This window comes from Schistocerca americana, chromosome 2 (assembly GCF_021461395.2).
Source record: "Schistocerca americana isolate TAMUIC-IGC-003095 chromosome 2, iqSchAmer2.1, whole genome shotgun sequence".
NCBI classification, from domain to species: Eukaryota; Metazoa; Arthropoda; class Insecta; order Orthoptera; family Acrididae; genus Schistocerca; species Schistocerca americana.
Window position 1 is genome coordinate 623,800,094 of NC_060120.1, and position 18,461 is coordinate 623,818,554.

The 18,461-nt window shown below is 37.5% G+C and overlaps 1 protein-coding gene across 1 annotated transcript in view; it reads left to right on the forward strand.

Moving 5' to 3' along the window:
- Positions 1 to 12,198: 12,198 nt before the first annotated feature.
- Positions 12,199 to 18,461, forward strand: part of LOC124596377 (geranylgeranyl transferase type-2 subunit alpha) — an 80,707-nt gene continuing 74,444 nt past the window's right edge. Inside the window, exons 1-2 of the mRNA XM_047135492.1 lie at positions 12,199 to 12,392; positions 12,472 to 12,582. Of these exons, the coding sequence (XP_046991448.1) occupies positions 12,390 to 12,392; positions 12,472 to 12,582 (114 nt within the window). The 5' untranslated portion in view covers positions 12,199 to 12,389. The remainder of the gene's footprint in view (positions 12,393 to 12,471; positions 12,583 to 18,461) is intronic.

The window sequence follows — 18,461 nt, forward strand, 5'->3', positions numbered from 1 at the left end:
ATGTCGCGGATTGCGCGGCCCCTCCCGCCGGAGGTTCGAGTCCTCCCTCGGGCATGGCCGTGTGTGATGTTCTTAGCATAGGTTAGTTTAAGTTAGTTTAAGTAGTGTGTAATTCTAGGGACCGATGACCTTAGCAGTTTGGTCCCTTAGTAATTCACACACATTTGAACATTTTGAACAGACTTAAGTTGGGAGAAAATGGTCAGATAAATGCACATTTTACTTGGGCTTTAGTTGGGAGAGGAACTTTTGTTCTTCACGGTCTTTTATTACGTACGAGGGGATTCACACGCATTTGAACATTTTGAACAGGCTAAAGTTGGGAGAAAAAGGTCGATAAACGCACATTTTACTTGGGCTTCAGTTGGAAGAGGAACTTTTGTTGTACACAGTCTTTTATTACGTACAAGATCCTCAATTGTACGACGATTTTCATGTTACTTTTTGCTCATTCTCATTTAAGATATTTATTACGTGACAAATACATTGCATTTATGTGAGTTTCACTTTTACCATTTACTATTTTAAGCCACAAACGAGGTAAATTAATTGTCCCATGTCATGAAATTAATTCTAGACAAAGAATGTGATAAAAAAGTTCACTGTAACACCTCCCACAACCACAACAAAATAGCAACTCCACCTTCTCTTTCTCTTTCTCATCGCGCGCGCGCACACACACACACACACACACGGAGAGAGAGCGCTTAGTTGACAGTCAAAACAAATCAAGCTAACTAGAAATGCAGAGAGAATTTCTGTTGGTTAACACATTACTGCAGAAACAGAGCATTAAATAAACTTAATCAGATTCATGAGCAACAATAACTACCAAATGGAATGAATGATCAGTACACTGATAGTCACGAGAAGAGTAGTTGTTTGTAACTTGGCAGCTCAGCCTCCAACAGTGTCCTGAGCACGACATCACAGCTGTTATTTACACCTGATTAACAAGAACTATACATAATTTCTTATGTGGATATTCATCTTCCTAATCAGTAAGGAACAGATATAAGAACCAGACATCTGCATAATTGTCTACTTTCTCGAATTTCGGGCTGGGTATAAAATATTTTATGTGGTTTGCACCTATCCTGTTACTGACTGGGTGAACCTCTGACAGTATTGTAGCTCTTTTAGCGTAACATGGTAGACCATTAGCTACAGTTCTACAAAACGCAACATAACAAAGTTACCAAACTTAATTTCACTTCACTCTAAAAATACATAATTGAAAGTAGTCATATTTTGGGTTGGATATACACACAGTATCAATTTATTCTCGAAACACTGTATGGCAGTTAGGTACAAGCATACAGTAAACAATTTCATATCTGCCTATGTGGATGCACACTTACATTTCTTCACTTTTCCTGATTTTCCTTGAATATCTGTGTCTTTGTCCTTGCTCTTTTTCTCAAAATTGTTTAAGTGAATTTTGGATGTATGAAGTGCATTCAAGTTCTAAGGCCTCCGATTTTTTTTCTAATTAACTATTCACCCAAAATCGATGAAACTGGCGTTACTTCTCAACGTAATCGCCCTGCAGACGTACACATTTTTCACAACGCTGACGCCATGTTTCCGTGGCAGCGGCGAAGGCTTCTTTAGGAGTCTGTTTTGACCACTGGAAAATCGCTGAGGCAATAGCAGCACGGCTGGTGAATGTGCGGCCACGGAGAGTGTCTTTCATTGTTGGAAAAAGCCAAAAGTCACTAGGAGCCAGGTCAGTTGAGTAGGGAGAATGAGGAATCACTTCAAAGTTGTTATCACGAAGAAATTGTTGCATAACGTTAGCTCGATGTGCGGGTGCGTTGTCTTGATGAAACAGCACACGCGCAGCACTTCCCGGATGTTTTTGTTGCAGTGCAGGAAGGAAAGGAATTTGTTCTTCAAAACATTTTCGTAGGATGCACCTGCGTTACCGTAGTGCCCTTTGGAACGCAATGGGTAAGGACTACGCCCTCGCTGTCCCAGAACATGGACACCATCATTTTTTCAGCACTGGCGGTTACCCGAAATTTTTTTGGTGGCGGTGAATCTGTGTGCTTCCATTGAGCTGCCTGGCGCTTTGTTTCTGGATTGAAAAATGGCATCCACGTCTCATCCATTGTTACAACCGACGAAAAGAAAGTCCCATTCATGCTGTCGTTGCGCGCCAACATTGCATGGCAACATGCCACACGGGCAGCCATGTGGTCGTCCGTCAGCATTCGTGGCACCCACCTGGATGACACTTTTCGCATTTTCAGGTAGTAATGCAGGATTGTGTGCACAGAACCCACAGAAATGCCAACTCTGGAGGCGATCTGTTCAGCAGTCATTCGGCGATCCCCTAAAACAAATCTCTCCACTTTCTCGATCATGTCGTCAGACCGGCTTGTGCGAGCCCGAGGTTGTTTCGGTTTGTTGTCACACGATGTTCTGCCTTCATTAAACTGTCACACCCACGAACGCACTTTCGACACATCCATAACTCCATCACCACATGTCTCCTTCAACTGTCGATGAATTTCAATTGGTTTCACACCACGCAAATTCAGAAAACGAATGATTGCACGCTGTCCAAGTAAGGAGAACGTCGCCATTTTAAGTATTTAAAACAGTTCTCATTCTCGCCGCTGGCGGTAAAATTCCATCTGCCGTACGGTGCTGCCATCTCTGGGACGTATTGACAGTGAACGCGGCCTCATTTTAAAACAATGCGCATGTTTCTATCTCTTTCCAGTCTGGAGAAAAAAAATCGGAGGCCTTAGAACTTGAATGCACCTCGTACATACAGATACGTATTGTAATTTACACAACAGAGTGTTATACAGCAAACATTTACACTTAGCATCAATGACTGCAGTGTTAATCAGCCTTCTGAAACTTAGATTGTGGGCAAGTGACAGCTGCTTTCCACATACAATGAACCGCTGTAGGTACTTTTCCAGTAGAAAAGATACTGTGTGCCATTCCATCACTACAGTAAAGACTGCCTCCTCAGATGATAAGTTTAGTCGACCTCTGTTCAACTCTTTTACAAAATCATAAGAAAATCAACTGCGATTTCTTCATCTAACTGTAACCATGCAGTGCATGTATCACACTCTGTCAATCTTTCACAACAGCATAACCTCATATGTAAATTGAAATAGGCAAAGTATCAGAGGGTATGTCATCTAGTGTAAAGCTTAAATTCATGAGATCCGAAAAAAATCAACATTTTCATCTTTACACTGCTGAACAGGAATTAAGGTTTTCAGATGTACATTTCCACTGTTGGCAGCAAACAGTACATCATTGTTAAATCTAAGTTTCTGATCATTTTCTGAAACCTGAACATAGCTAATATAATAATTGGCACAACTCAGTTGCTGGTAGGATCCAAATCGACTATCTAAATTATCAGACTGAAATTTGAATAGCAGAATACAAGCCATCTGATATTTGTCAAATAAGTAGGGAATTACTCCCAGTAAGGATTCTGTAGCCAAAATTAAAGATTGAAATGTTTGTACAGTTAAAGCAACATTTGATGGGACAGACTGCCTCCAAATTTTAAGCCAGTGAAGCATAGCATTTAAAAACTTCAACTGCTTAACAGAGGTGATTCTCATAGCTTCTCTTTGAACCTCTGGTCTTTAAATACACTTTTAAAGTTACAAATTTTCCACCAGTTTACAGTAATTTGAATGAAAATAGCAGTCTGATTTCTCTCTTCAGAAATGTTAGGGAGGTCTTTCATTGCATGTTTGTCACTACATTAATATCATTGAATAGTCTCAGAGATATTTTGACATTTTGCTTTTATATAGATGAAGAATACAAAACATAGGTCGAAAGTATGTGGCCATACCTGACCAATTAGTTTTTTCTGTTTCTCATACAGAAGTTCCATGTGCTTGTACTGTGCTGACAACATGACAGAATTGTTAGTCGTATCAGGAAAATGCAGTGTCTTGTTCACATTTCTATTTCTTTTCCAGTTATTTATGATAGATTTCAGTCTGTGCACAGAGTCAAACATAAAAACACCTTCCTGGAAGCATCCAGAGGATGTACAATGCAAGGTTGCAAGATTTTATTTGGAGTGAAGATTTCATAAGCTTTTCTGTTCACATCATTATTATTTGCTTATTATCTGCTATGAGGCTGACAACTATGAATCCTGTACTTTCTGCCATGGTCAACACTTTTCCTGTTAAGGACTTCAACTGTTCTGCTGTCATATTGGCAACTGATACAATAGCTACAACAGTCAGGAAACCATAAATACTTGAGCTGTCTTGACATGTGTTTCGGTATCCGAAACACTGCTTCCATATATTTCACCACATTTAAAGGGAATCTGTAGCTGAACATAAGTATCATCCATTAACAGAGAAACTAATATATCATGTGGATTTAAATAAGTAACTCTGTTTTTCAGATACTGAGAACTTTCTAACCATGAGTTGACTAGCTGATAATCGCAAATAAGTTTCTGAAGGGTATGTGGGCGTGAAAGAAAAATAACATCACATTTCCAGGGAGTATTATAAGCAGAAACTGAATGAACAAATAAACAGCAAGCAAGTATCATGGTTTTGTTTCCATAATGTCTGTTGTTTTTTTGGTATTTGTGACACATTAAGTTGTTCTATACAAAATTTTAAATATTCATTTTCTCCCTAATTTGATGTACTTTGCAGACACTGGACGACACATTCTAAATTATTTTTTATATTTGGAATTATTCCTTTTTTCTCCATTTGTAATATAACAGTTTCTAAAGTGTTTGCAGAGTTAAGTATCTTTGGATTATCTGAAAAGGACTTGACAACAAGTTTATTGGTGCCAACATTTATATTTATACTGTAACTCAAATCATAATTTATTGTGATGAAGGAAGTGATACAAGGAACTCCACTATCATGTCCCAAGAGACAAATGTGCATTTTATCACCTTCTTCCATCACAGACCACATACTGTCGTTAATATTTCTGTTTTCTAAAAGTGAAGTTATGTCCCCTAGACTTTCCAATGAATCATGCTCAAAATAACACTTATGGGCTTCAGTACTCCCCAAATAGCGTTTTGCATGTTTTCTTCTTCTATAGCTACAAGACATTTTACTTCAGACACAGATTTTGAACAGTATGATGGTGTGTTTGGAAATATTGTGGGAAGAACAACATCTGTTAGTTTAGTAATTACTCTTGGAAAAGCTTTTAATTCTCCCTTGTCCATAATTTTGTCCACCGTAATTAGATATGGCTCATCAAAATGTTTTATGCAAACACCTGGTTGTTTCACTTTGGAAAAGTCTGTTGGAATGTGTCTAAGCGAAACATTAAGACGATTTTCATCTGATGGCAATGAAAATATTGTTGTTCTTTCTGTTTCCGTTTTGTAAATGGATCTGCACCCAAAGACACTACACTTTCGTGGCATTTCGAAATTTCTCCAAATCTAGAAATAAAATGAAATGCAAGTAATATTTCTTGCAAGTAACTACCATGATGTTCGCTCAAGGATTATTTTACTGCTGCCTCACGAGTCTAACCTCATAACTTTAAATGCAAAGAATTTGGGTCATTTCTAGTGTCCGATTCCACTCGTCGGCTTTGAGAAATAATGTCATACCTAAGGCAGAGGCGCTACATAGAGGCAATCTTTGAAAGCTAATGATCATATTCAGATATTATACCGTCATGAATTAAAGATAACGAAAATAAATAAGAACAGAAAAAGATAAGTATACATGTCCAAAATAAATTATTATTGTAATTTATGTGAGTAAGAGAAGTACAGAGAACCTTTAAATCCAGTACAGTATAGCGCTTGGTGAAGTCGTAACATTATGAATCAGAATTAACTTTTAATACTGATTGTGAATCTAATGGGACAAGTGCACAAGTAACGAAAATTGACAAAAAGTAGGACATAACAAATACTTTATTCGGTAGCTGGAACTGACCTATATAGATTAATTCTGGTTACCAATTCCATCGATTCGACAGTTCGTTATTTAGATCGTTTTAACAACAAGTGTGTGCATTGAAGTGTTACAAGATTTCTACACATGGTATTACTGTCTTCATTACCATGAAAAAGAGAAAAATTTGGAAGCTGTAACTACAATATTTATTAAATTTTTCATGGTGGCTCTGAGATCAATAAGAAATTTACTGCAAAAATATCCAAAATTATGAACCATCGGAAAGTTGGAATCCATAACTAGAACTGACCTCCTCTATACGTCAATTCTAGTTTATGATTCCTGCCATTGGATGAGTCATTAATTAAATAGTTTTTTCAGCAAGTGTGTGCACCAAAATGCAGCCTAATATGATTTCTGCATTTGTAATTGCTCTTTGAATTACTCCAAAAAAGTTACTAATGTTGGAATGGGTAATTAGAATTGACCTAAATAGAAGGTCAGTTCTAGTTACCGATTCCAATGTTTGCTAAACAATGCAGTAGTTTTAGAGAGCAATTACAAATGTAGAAATGGTATTACGTTTTATTACTTAGAAATGCAAAAATAATTCACAAATGAATCATGGAGCGGTTGAAATTTGTAACTAGGATTTACCTACATAGGTTAATTATAGTTATCGATTCCAATATTCTTTATTTTTGTGGATATCCGTTTGTCATGCACTGGCTTTTCTTTTAGCATTTAGTGTGTCGGTTTCTCCACATTTTATCTTGCAGTTTCGCATTTGTTGCTATCCATTTAATTTTCCAATTTTTCTGATACATTTTAGTTTCTCCCAGCCCAAAACTTCCACTCTCCGCCAATTCTCCCACTAGTTTCAATAATTACTATAAAATGAACACTATTTTATAACAGTATGACTTCACCATGCACTTTACTGTAATGCAATTTAAAGGTTCCCTGTGCTTTTCTAGTCACATAAATTACAAAATTACTTCTTACCAGACATGAAAATTTGTTTTTCATTCTTGTTTGTAATTATTTTCGTTATCTTCATTTCATTTCGATATAACTCATTACTAAGTAAATAACTGCGTGAGTGTGATTGTAATTTTATCGTATTCTACATTCGTTTGTTTGCGAGTATGATCAACGCCATTGCTTTAATAGATTGCCTACATGTAGCGGCTTTGCTTTAGGTATGACATCATGGCTCAAAGCCGATGAGTGGAATCAGACACTAGAATTTATCCTTCCTTCCTCCACTGCTCCATGATAGCTGTATTTCGAAACTCAGTTAATCACGGAGTAATTGCTTCTGTACTCCAGTCTATTACAGCGTGTTTTCATTTTATTATTGCAGAAGTCAGAATTGTGGTCGGCAGGTACACTTTCACAACTTATGGAACTACAAGAATAATTACCTATGGTTATTTTCAGTGGCAGTGGCGCATGCGAGCGGGCGCACGCGCGCATGTGTGTGTGTGTGTGTGTGTGTGTGTGTGTGTTTCGAATCAATGATGTAGCACACAATCTTGAAAGATTTTTGGATGAATAAATAAATAAACTGAATATGTAACCAAAAAATCGAGACACATAAACTTCGTTCTATACTGATTCATTGTGGATATGGGGCAGTGGATGGTCAAGTGACAAGTGACTGTTCATATCGGTAAACATTAACGCTATGCTGTGTGTGACTGTGTGTTGACTTGTAGAGTTTGCTTTGTGTTGTTTAGCTGTTCAATTTTGCGTATTTGACGAAGTTTGCTCGTACCTGTTTTACGTATTTGGTTTGTGGATATCAATATTTCCCGTTTCAGCAATCGAGTGTTTTAAGAAAACGCACAATGAGTGGAAGAAGAAATCTTTTGTTGTTTTGATGGGAGATGCTGATCAGACTGCTTCACCGACTACTCCAAATGAATGTGATAGAACTTCTTCCAACAAGAAACTTTGTAACAGCAAAGAAAATTTTGAAAACTACGAAAGTGACAGTAATGATGTGAATGAAATAACTAACATTTCCTTGCTCTCTAATATTTTGAAAAGTAACATATTAAGCCAAGTATGCAAAGAAAGAGGACTGGAATTGAAAATAACTTCACACATTGGCTTGGCATCTAAAATGTTATTGAAGTGTAACAAATGTGGTGCAGAAATTTCGTTTTCTAATTCTAACCATATTCCTCATAGTGGTAATAGTGGAAAGAAGGTGAATGATATAAATGTTAGGCTAGAGTATGGCTTGCATTGCATTGGCAAGGGCAGTGCTGCAGGGACAATGTTGTGTGGAATTTTGAACTTGCCAAAACCACCAACCAAATTTGGATTTGATAATGAATTGGTGGAATCTTCTGCTGAAGATATTGCTCAAGCAACACTGAAGAAAGCAGTTGAAGAAGCTGTGACAGATAATGGGAATTGTAGAGATTTAACTGTTGCTGTAGATGGATCACATTAACATAGAGGTCATAAATCTTTAAATGGAGTTGTTACAGCTACCATTGGAGACAGTTGCAAAGTAATTGATGTTGCTATTCTCTCAAAACTTTGTAGATGTAAGGGCAATACCAAGGACGAACATAGTGAAAGTTGTGAAGCAAATTTTCACAGCATGGGTGGAGCGATGGAAGCAGAGAGAGTGAAAGCAATTTTTTCCACATCACCGGAGTGGTAGAATGTATGATACGCTAACTTGGAGCGATGGAAGCAGAGAGAGTGAAAGCAATTTTTTCCACATCACGGGAGTGTACGATACACTAACTATCTAGGAGATGGTGATTCTAAGGGTTGTAAAGCTTTAGAGGAATTCAAACCTTATGGCAATAAAATGACGCATGTAGGGGGCTTGCTTGCACAAACTAAAACAGAAGCTTAGTGGTGGTAAGAGGAAGAGGAAGTTGTCAGATGAAGCAATTGATAGATTTCAAGGGTATTATGGGTGTGCAATTAGGCAAAATATAAGAAGCATTGAGCATATGAGGAGAGCAGTGTGGGCATAATTTTTTCATACTGCATGAACAAATGAGCACACACAACATGCACTGTGCCCCACAGGTGGTGACTCATGGTGTAAGTACCAATCAGGAAAGGAATATGCCCATAAAAACAGTTTGCCAAATGCTGTAATTGATGTAATAAGCCCATATTCAGAGATTTATCACAGCCAAGTTTATTGGAAAAGTGTTTACATGGAAAACACAAAATCCAAATGAAAGTGTAAATAATTTAATTTGGATTAGGATTCCCAAAAGAGTGTTTGTACAGATAAATACATTGCATTTTGGAGTGTATGATGCAGTGGCAACATACAATGAAGGAAACATTATCAAATGTGATGTGCTGAAACGTTTAAGTTTCCAACCAGTACACAATACCATTTCCACAATGCGCCTACTTGTTGAAGAAAGACTAAGAGGTGCAGGAAGAAGAGACAAAACCCTAAAACATGCAGCAAAAGGGAGAAAAAGACCAGTGAAAAGGAAACTAACAGTGGAAAAAGAAGAGGATGCTGTTAATCCGCCATATGGGGTAGACATATATTAAAAAACTTTGGAAGCCATTTCCCGTAACTTTAAAATTTTCATCTTTGAGGGACATTTTCTCAACAACTGCTAACAGTATATCAATGAAATTTATCCACAATATTGTTTACTTCTTTTCCATCATTTTTATAACAAATTGAAAAAAATTGTATAATTCAAGAGTTATAGAAGAAAAAGAGCAAAATTTTAGAGAAAAAATAAGCATCTGTTTAAAAAAAATTGTAAAACAAAACCCAATAAATATTTCTTAACGAGGCATTATAACTTTGTAGAGAAATATTCACTGAACATGTAGTCCAAATTTCAGAGCAATATGTTTAATGGTTTTAGGAAAAATGTTCCTTCTATTTGCTAAAATTAACATGCAGGAGATGGATTGTTCTAGTTCCCCTTAAGTGATTTTGATCCTGATAGAGTTTTAAATTCATTGCATAATATTAAATTTAATTTATTTTCGATGATATTAATCTGTGGTGGTGCAGATCAAATTAATGAAGAGATTAACAGTAGTCCTAGAAATTTTCTAGTTCAAATTAATGTCAAACGAAAGAAGTTAATATATGGGTCCAATTCTGAGAATAAAATTGCCATCACTTTCAGACTAGGTTTCTTATTTCAGTTGCCCCATTTCTAACCTTTTAGAAAAGTTTGGTTTAAAAAAGGAAATATTTTTTTACAATAAAATTAAAGTAGACTAGACTATAATAAGTAGGAAGAATCATATGAGAGGCTTTATTTGAGAAATTTGGACTGCCAACTATTTGAAGGACACATTCCAAAAACGCTTTCACAGAATCAAGATGTTGATGTCTCCAGTATGCAAGTACCGATATATCTGATTGTCTTTACATGAAGTGCATAGAGGCCTGAAGATGGCATTATTAAGATGCTGCAACTGGTTTTATAAATAAAATAACTACTCAAACCATATGGATGTTCAGCGAGTTTCCTTGGTAAATAAAACGTCGTGTTTTCTGAAACCAAGCAATATAGAAATAATGGATTATATGCGATAAATGGTCCCCAAGTGTACTGTGTCAGCAAGACTCTAAAATCTCGGAGGAGTGGCTTGTCTGCAGATGATATTTACATTCCAGCGGTTGCTTAGTTTGCCATAGCATACCGCATTTTCGTCTTCGAGCGTTATTTTTTTCATAAATCTCTTTGTGGCCCCTGATTTATCCCTGAGCGAAATCTATTTTCGCATCCAACATTTAGGTTTCGCCTTCATTTTATTTAACTCTTGTCACAGCTCTAATGCCATAATCTACATTCTAACATTAATACCCGCATATGGTTTCAGCTGATGCCATGTAAAAGCCGTGCAACTATGTAGAACTTGTGGGGTCCTTTGTGAACGGTAACTCATAGTGCCACAACAGAAAGCCACAAACTGTGGGTTAACTCGCCGTTATACAATTTATAACAGGAAGGAAATGAAGGAAGGTTGGGTTTAACGTCCCGCCGACGTCGGGATCATTAGAGATGGAGCACAAGCTCGGTTTGTGTCAGGAATGGGGAAGGAAATCGACCGTTTCCTTTCAAAGGAACCATCCCGACATTTGCCTGGAGCGATTTAGGGAAATCATGTAAAACCTAATTCGAGATGGATGGAGGCGGGTTTGAACCGTGGTCCTCCCGAATGCGAGTCCTGTGTGCTACTCACTGCGCCACCTCGCGCGAATATAACAAAAGTTACTGTTATCGACATCATCTCTCTAGGCACATCAAGATTACAAACAAATGTGTAAATACGTGCAATTTGACCATAAAGTAATGAATAAAAAAGGAATTGAGGGTTAATAAATGTAATACGAGTTGTATTACCTCACTGGAAAGATGTACACAATCCACTTATTGACAGTGAAAAATTTAATATAATGTGTATAGTAACCTAAAAGAATTCAAGAAAGCGTTGAAAAAAAGATTCAATGAATTATAATTTACTTTTATTTTAAATTTATTTTTTGCGCGCGTTCTTGAGGAAACGGAAATCAATTGCAACTGCTGCTAAATAAGGCAGTTAATTTCCCACAGCGGGACCTCTCGACACAGTAGCGTTCGTCATACTGATTGAAATTACTTGGCAAATTGCTCGTATTTGAGTTTCGTGGCGAGTGACACATTGCAGGTGATGTCGCATGCGATGGATTGCTGCGACTCTTCGCTTGTGTTTTTTCCCCTTTATTGAATTTTGATTCCCCCCAAAGGGAGCGAGGTGGCAGCAGCTTGATACGCCGCTCTTCAGCCTACAGAATTTTTAAAGAAGAAGAAGACAATAACAATAAAAGCAGGCGATAAAAACGGTGACTTAAAGTGTAAAATGGCGGAAAATTGTGGAAGGTAAAACATAAAACAAAGGGGCGATGTTAATAAAATACACAGGAAGCAGACAAGTAGAATAGTCAGACAGACAATTAAAAAAACACGTCCACAGTCTGGTTTCTGTTCGCGAGAGATGTTCGCAACACTTCGGAAAAGACGAACAACACTGAACACTCACTTAAAACAGTGCACTAAAAAGTTGGCGCGGAGATGTCAAACCACAGCCAAGGGTAGATGGGGGGAAGATATACGAAGTGCGTGGGGGGGTGCGGGGAATATGTGGGTGTGTGTACGTGGGTGTGTGTTTAGCTCGTTATTATATAGCCGACAGGCCCGATACAGTCGAATGTGTTTCCGGAGTACAATCTCGACCGTCGTTTATTTGATATTTCTGCAAATCGATACCCCACTTCGATGCGAATCGTCTAATATTCGACTTTTAGGCGTTTAGTGCCAGGTGCTTGATAGGGATGCTGGGCAAAATAACAATAGAGCAACAAAGTTAAGGGGGTGTGGTGTTTGAAGCCGTAATTGGAAAACGTGTATATGGGTTAGCAGCAGAGGTCTGAATTTAAGGAACACCGTAGAATAATCATCATACAGAATGGTAAACTGATTTTGCTGGTTTTCTTTTCTCCCCACTTCTTATAGAAATAAGGGTTTTTGACATCTAAATTTAATTGTAGCACGGCCGCGTCAAGACGCGAACAACTGCAGAACAGCAAGAAATAAAGCGGAAGGAACGAGAAAAAAAAGTTAAACTTTACCGTGCTGGAATGGAGAAAGTTTTCAGGAAGGTAACGTTACTGAATTTTCCATTTTCATGTCGTCTCTGTAGCAATTAAATATTTATTTGCCGCTTTGATATTGATATTAGGGAAGGTAAGCACTCTGCCACTTAAGCTGTGACATAAATATTTGAGCAAGAAATACGGCCATCTGTGAACACTAATAATTTATATCAGATTTACCTGCGTGCAGTTACTGCAGTATATAAGACAGGAACCAACTGATAGTAAAGTTGTGGTCCAAGTCATGCGCTCCACATAGAAAATACAGAGTATATGCGTAAATTTTCGTTTACATGATATAGTAAAAAACTGAACTGAATACAGAGCAACATTGTGAACGACATAATTACAAGAAATGTTACTGTATTATCTGTGACTGCATGTCAGTAAGGGGTTGAACTGAGAGAGGGGATGCAATGTTCAAGACACTGGACTCTCTCTTGGGACGAATGGGTTTCTAGTGCCCATTCTTCTATCCAGATTTAGGTTTGCTGTGGTTTTTCTAATTCTGATTAAGGCATATTGTGCAGTGGTTTGTTTGAAAAGGAAATGGCCAGTTTCCTTCCCTCGTCATTCCCAGTGCAACTTTGTGTTACTCCAATAGCTCATTGCTTAACAACTTGATATTGTGGGTCCACCTTGACGCAAAACACTTGTGTTTTTGTTTATTTTATTTTTCCCAAACTTGTTTCACTGACTATATTGCTTTCATCAGTGTTTCTTCTCTTCTTCTTCATCATCATCATAATCATCTTCTTCTTCTTCATTCTGAAACTCCCCACAAATAGCACTGATGTAAACATTATAAAACATTATTACATGTGTACTTTTTGGTTCCTAATATTGTATTCTGTGAATAGTTTCATAGTATGTTATTTGCTTTGCCATTATTTCTGGCATATAATCTGTGTTTACATGACATTAAATACTAATCAGGCTTTCCTATCTCAAAGGGGTATGCAGATCTTCTGAATATGTTTGCAAGACCGGAAGGGATTAAAGTGTTGACCATTATGAGTACAACCCATCTTAGAGAAATCTGTTTTGGGCCAGGTGATCCCGTTTGTACAATTTGTTCAGTCTTTACTGTAATGGTCATGCTGGTGGTTCAGTGGAAATAACCTTCATTCTGCATGAACCACTACTCCACAGTGAATTTGAAAATCTCTCTTTGCTATCATGACACACTACTGGTGCTGATTTGAAGATATGCAATGTTGTACTGATTATGACAACTGCCCATCAATGATTCCATGCCTACCATTATTTCTAACATATTTGTATGTTTTATCCACGGTACTGTCACATATTGACACTAGACACTAGACCAGTTCATGTACCTATTACATGTTGGACTGAAAAGAACGGTTGTTACCATATAGTGGAGATGCTGAGTCGCAGATAGGTACAATGAAGACACGTTCAGAAAACGAGCTTTCTGCCAAAAGCTCATCTTCTGACAGTGTTTTTGTTGTGCCTGTCTGTGACTCAGCATATCCATTGTATGGTGAGTTGCAACCATCCTTTTCACGATATTGTTAAATTACATCATGGCTTTTTTATTGTTTGACATGTTAAACTGAATGACATGCACCTGTGAATATTGGCCGGATGCCGTTTTCATGTTTAATGCATCACTGCACTCCTGGGAAGTTGTAAATTATGGGTGAAAGTCAATTGAATTAACAGCATATAAAAACAGTCCAGCACCTTTAAGTCTTTGTGAAATACCCCATGCAGGTTCTTAAGCAATTTTACCCAATGTATTGTATATTTTTCTTTTTCTCTTTTGAAGTAAATTTTGATTTTGCCAGCCACATATCCACCAAGGCTTCTGCAAACCTTATGTTCAGCTGGTAACAGCAACTTTCTTCAGATATGAGATGAGCTATTCTGAACCCACATCAAGTTTAAAATAATGATAACTCTTAACACCTACCTCGAGTTAATTATCTGACTTTCCATAACACACAGATGATGTCAATATATTTGCTTCTATATCTATACTCTGCAAATCACCATGAGGTGCATGGCAGAGTGTATGTCCCATTTTACCAGTTATTAAGATTTCTTCCTGTTCTATTCACGTAAGGAGCATGGGTAGAGTGATTGTTTGAATGCCTCTGTGCGTGCAGTAATTATTCTAATCTTATCCTCATCCCAGTCATTGTTTAAGGATTTTATATTGTGATCAAAGACTGGGAACCATTTGATGCTTAATGTGTTCACATCATACGGCGCATGGTCTAATGGTGTCGCTGCCACTTGGGTCATGGGGTCCTGGTATCAATTCCCAGCCAGGCTGGAGATTGTCTTTGCACAGGTATGGGGTGTCTGTGTTGTCCTAATAATTTCATTTCACCTTCATCACAAATTTATGAAAGTTGCTAATGTGATGTCAGATGGAGAGACTTGCACCAGGCAGCTGAACAACCCCAACCAGGATCTTCCAGACAATAATGCCATACAGTCTCTCTCTCAAACTGCTTGATCTATTCCAGTCCAACAGTGAGTGGCGCTCATATCATTGCAAATTTGGTTTCCACTCTGGTGTCAAGCCTCATATGACACTAAGCATCCATGCTGCATAGTACTGCCATCTAGGGAAACTTGTGTTAACTTGGTGTCAAACTGTAGCAGTTGTGTTTAGCGAAAAGCTGTAATTGTTATTTTCAAGTTAATATGTGCTAGTTCTTCACGCTCAGTCTTTTCTAAGGAAGAGAGTGTAGATCTTTTAGAGGAATGTCCGAGTGAAAAAGAGAGTGACAGTGATTTTGATGATGACAGTGATTCATTTGAGTGAGATGATGATGGAAACAGACCACCCTGGAGAGTTTCAAAAAATATCAGCCTTGTAATGCTTATGTAATTATGTTTAAATGAAGGAGCGCTGTTTGTTTTAATGTATTCCCAAATATTTGACCAGTAGCTTCATTGTATTCACGAAGAGACTCACTCTGTTCTCTGTGGTATGCTTGCCATCTAGGTGGCTGCAATTTAAGTAAGAGTGCACAGAGGTGCCATGTGTCTGAATAACGGAGTGCAAAGGGTTAATGTGACCGAATTATTTTCCCTCTTTTTGCTGAAGTGCACACTCTTTGTTTTCTTAATATTCACTATTAACTTATTACATGCTGCCATGTTATGAACTTTCTTGAGGGTTTCAGTTGCTTTCTTTGATAAGAGTTCTGGTGTTTAATCAGTGATTGTGTTGCTGTCATCAGCAAAGAGAATTTTTTTTTTTTTTTCATGTGTTATACTGTGCCACATGTCTTTCATAAATATTGAAAATTTAATTGGATCCAATGCACTACCCCGAGGATGGCCTATGTTCATATGTTTCTTGTCTGATAGTTATTTTACTGCACAATTGTCATAAGCAGACACGTGAACTATTTTTTTCACTATCTTTTTTCACTCTGTTTTACTGGAACTACTCATTTGCTGTTGCTTTTACACCTAGTGCTTGTAACTTGTTTAGTATTTGGTGGTCAGCAGTGTCAGATCCATACACAAGTTTAAGAACGTGCTCGTAACACAGTCATCTTTGTCAAGACCTTCAAGTGGCACATTTGTGAATTCAGTTATGGCTGATATCGTACCTCTCCCACTTCGGAAACCAGAGTGTGCTTCGCTAAACAGGTTGTATTTATTAGTGTAACTGTCTTTTGTGATTGATTCAGATTTTTTTTGAGAAAATCAGACTTTAATGAAACTGGCCTGTGGTTTTCATTGCTGTCCACATTATATTTCTGTAGTAAGGGCACAACTCCTGTGCTTTAAATACTTTGGGAAAATACATGAACTAAAGGACTCATTTATTATGTTGTCTAAATGTGTGGACTGAGTGCAGGCAAGTGGTTCTCTGATGGATGGGGGAGTAGGCGCAGAAGATGAAAGCAGCCAATGCAGAAGATGAAGGCAACCAGTGATGACAAATATTTATTACATCTACAGTAGGTGGGGGGAGGGGGGGGGGGCAGTAGCATCTGGCTAGGATGGGCTGGCAATGGTGTGCTGAAGCCAACGCTTTTCATCAATAAAGCGTGACAGCAACCTTGCTCAGCAGTGCATTGTACTGCCTTGGTGTTGTGTCAAGCAGAAGTGCACCTCCTCTTGTAATTGAAGCCAGTACAATGCACAGAGGCAGTGTGGGGCCCTGGTGGTAGTCAGTTGTTGCCCAGGGCCAACACAACATGCGCAGCATGACTGGACAGTCAGCTTGAATACACAAGTCTAGTTGCAACTGATTAGTAATAATAGTGATAATGATATTGTCATTAGGCCGACAATCTCACTCGTATGATATAATGCAGTTGATAATTTAAAAGGAACAACAGACTAGTTACCAGCACTACAGTTTTGTGTTACATTTGGCAAATTCCATCATGGGTGTCAAAGCAGTGTGTGTGTGTGTGTGTGTGTGTGTGGGAGAGAGAGAGAGAGAGAGAGAGAGAGAGAGAGAGAGAGAGAGAGAGAGAGAGAGAGAGTGTGTCTTACCACTAATATATTGTACGTATTGTACATAAAGTGAATTGTCTGATGGAAGCTTGTCTTTTAGACTAAAAACTATCTGCTGTGTTTTGTTTTCATTTAGCAAGAGTCCATTTGCTTTAAACGAGTAGGATGCTAGAGCAATTGACTTTGCAACACAAGTTTAAAGATTACTAAAATCAATTCTACTGTGAAGAAAAGTGGTATTGTCTGTGTATAGTGCTGTACTGGATTTAATAAATAATGGCAGGTCATTAATCATTATTAGGAGCAGGAAAGGGCGCAGTACAGGTTCCAGTGGAACATCTACCTTCACTTGTTCTATACTGGACATTCCTTTACCAACACAAACAACTTGCCTATAGTTCTGTAGATAAGATTTTAATAGTTTTAGGGTGCCATCATTAATGCCATTTTGCCTAGAAGTTGTGTACGCCCTACACAGTGAAAGGCTTTGCTTAGGTCACAAAAAGTGACTTGACGGAAGCCCTTTGTCCTCAGAAACTCAAATTAGGTATTTGACTACAGAGTATATAGCATCAACAGTTGAAATTTTTCCTAAATTTTCAAAATAAACATATAACTGTTGGTAAATAATACATTCAAATAATCTAGAAAATGTTGGGACTGTGGAAATTGGTCTGTAACTCGAAGGTGAGTCCATATATCTCTCTTAATATACTGGAACTATCCTAGACATTTCAAGTTCATAAGGAAAATACCCTTGGATATATACTTTTTTAAACAATATGTTGAGGGCTACACAATAAAATCAATTAATTTCTTTAGCTGGTTGCAAGATATGTCTTGTGCATCTTCACTGTTTTACGATTTCATCTGTTTTACTATTCTTAGAACGAAACTAGGCGAGACCTCAGAGAAGGTAAACATACTTTTATTTGGTGATGATCTACAAACATTTTTAAAAAAGTAACTCTGATAAACTCATATTAGGTTTGATAACAGAATTTCCTACTTTTTCAACTGATTTAATAAAAAAAAATCATTGAATTTTTGGGAACAGATATTAATTAATTGTTTCTTCTGTTTTTGGCAACACTATTTATTAGTTTCCATGCAGCTTTCCACTTGCTGGTGCAATTATCAATACTGCTGCACTTGTGTACTTTTTTATCTTCCATGATGGCTTCCTTATACACATTCCTAAGTGCAACATAGTCAGATCAAGCTGCCATGGTCAATTTTCAGACTATTAAATATGTTGTACAACAACACTGTTTGATTTTTCAGATTTGTCAGCTGTTTAGTATTCCATGTATTTGTCTGTTTGGAACTTTGGTTTTGAAGCCTTTGTCAGTTACTTTGCATTTCTTTACATGAATGTTGTCATTAAATTATATAAAAAATGCTTCAAAACTTGTCAAATGTTA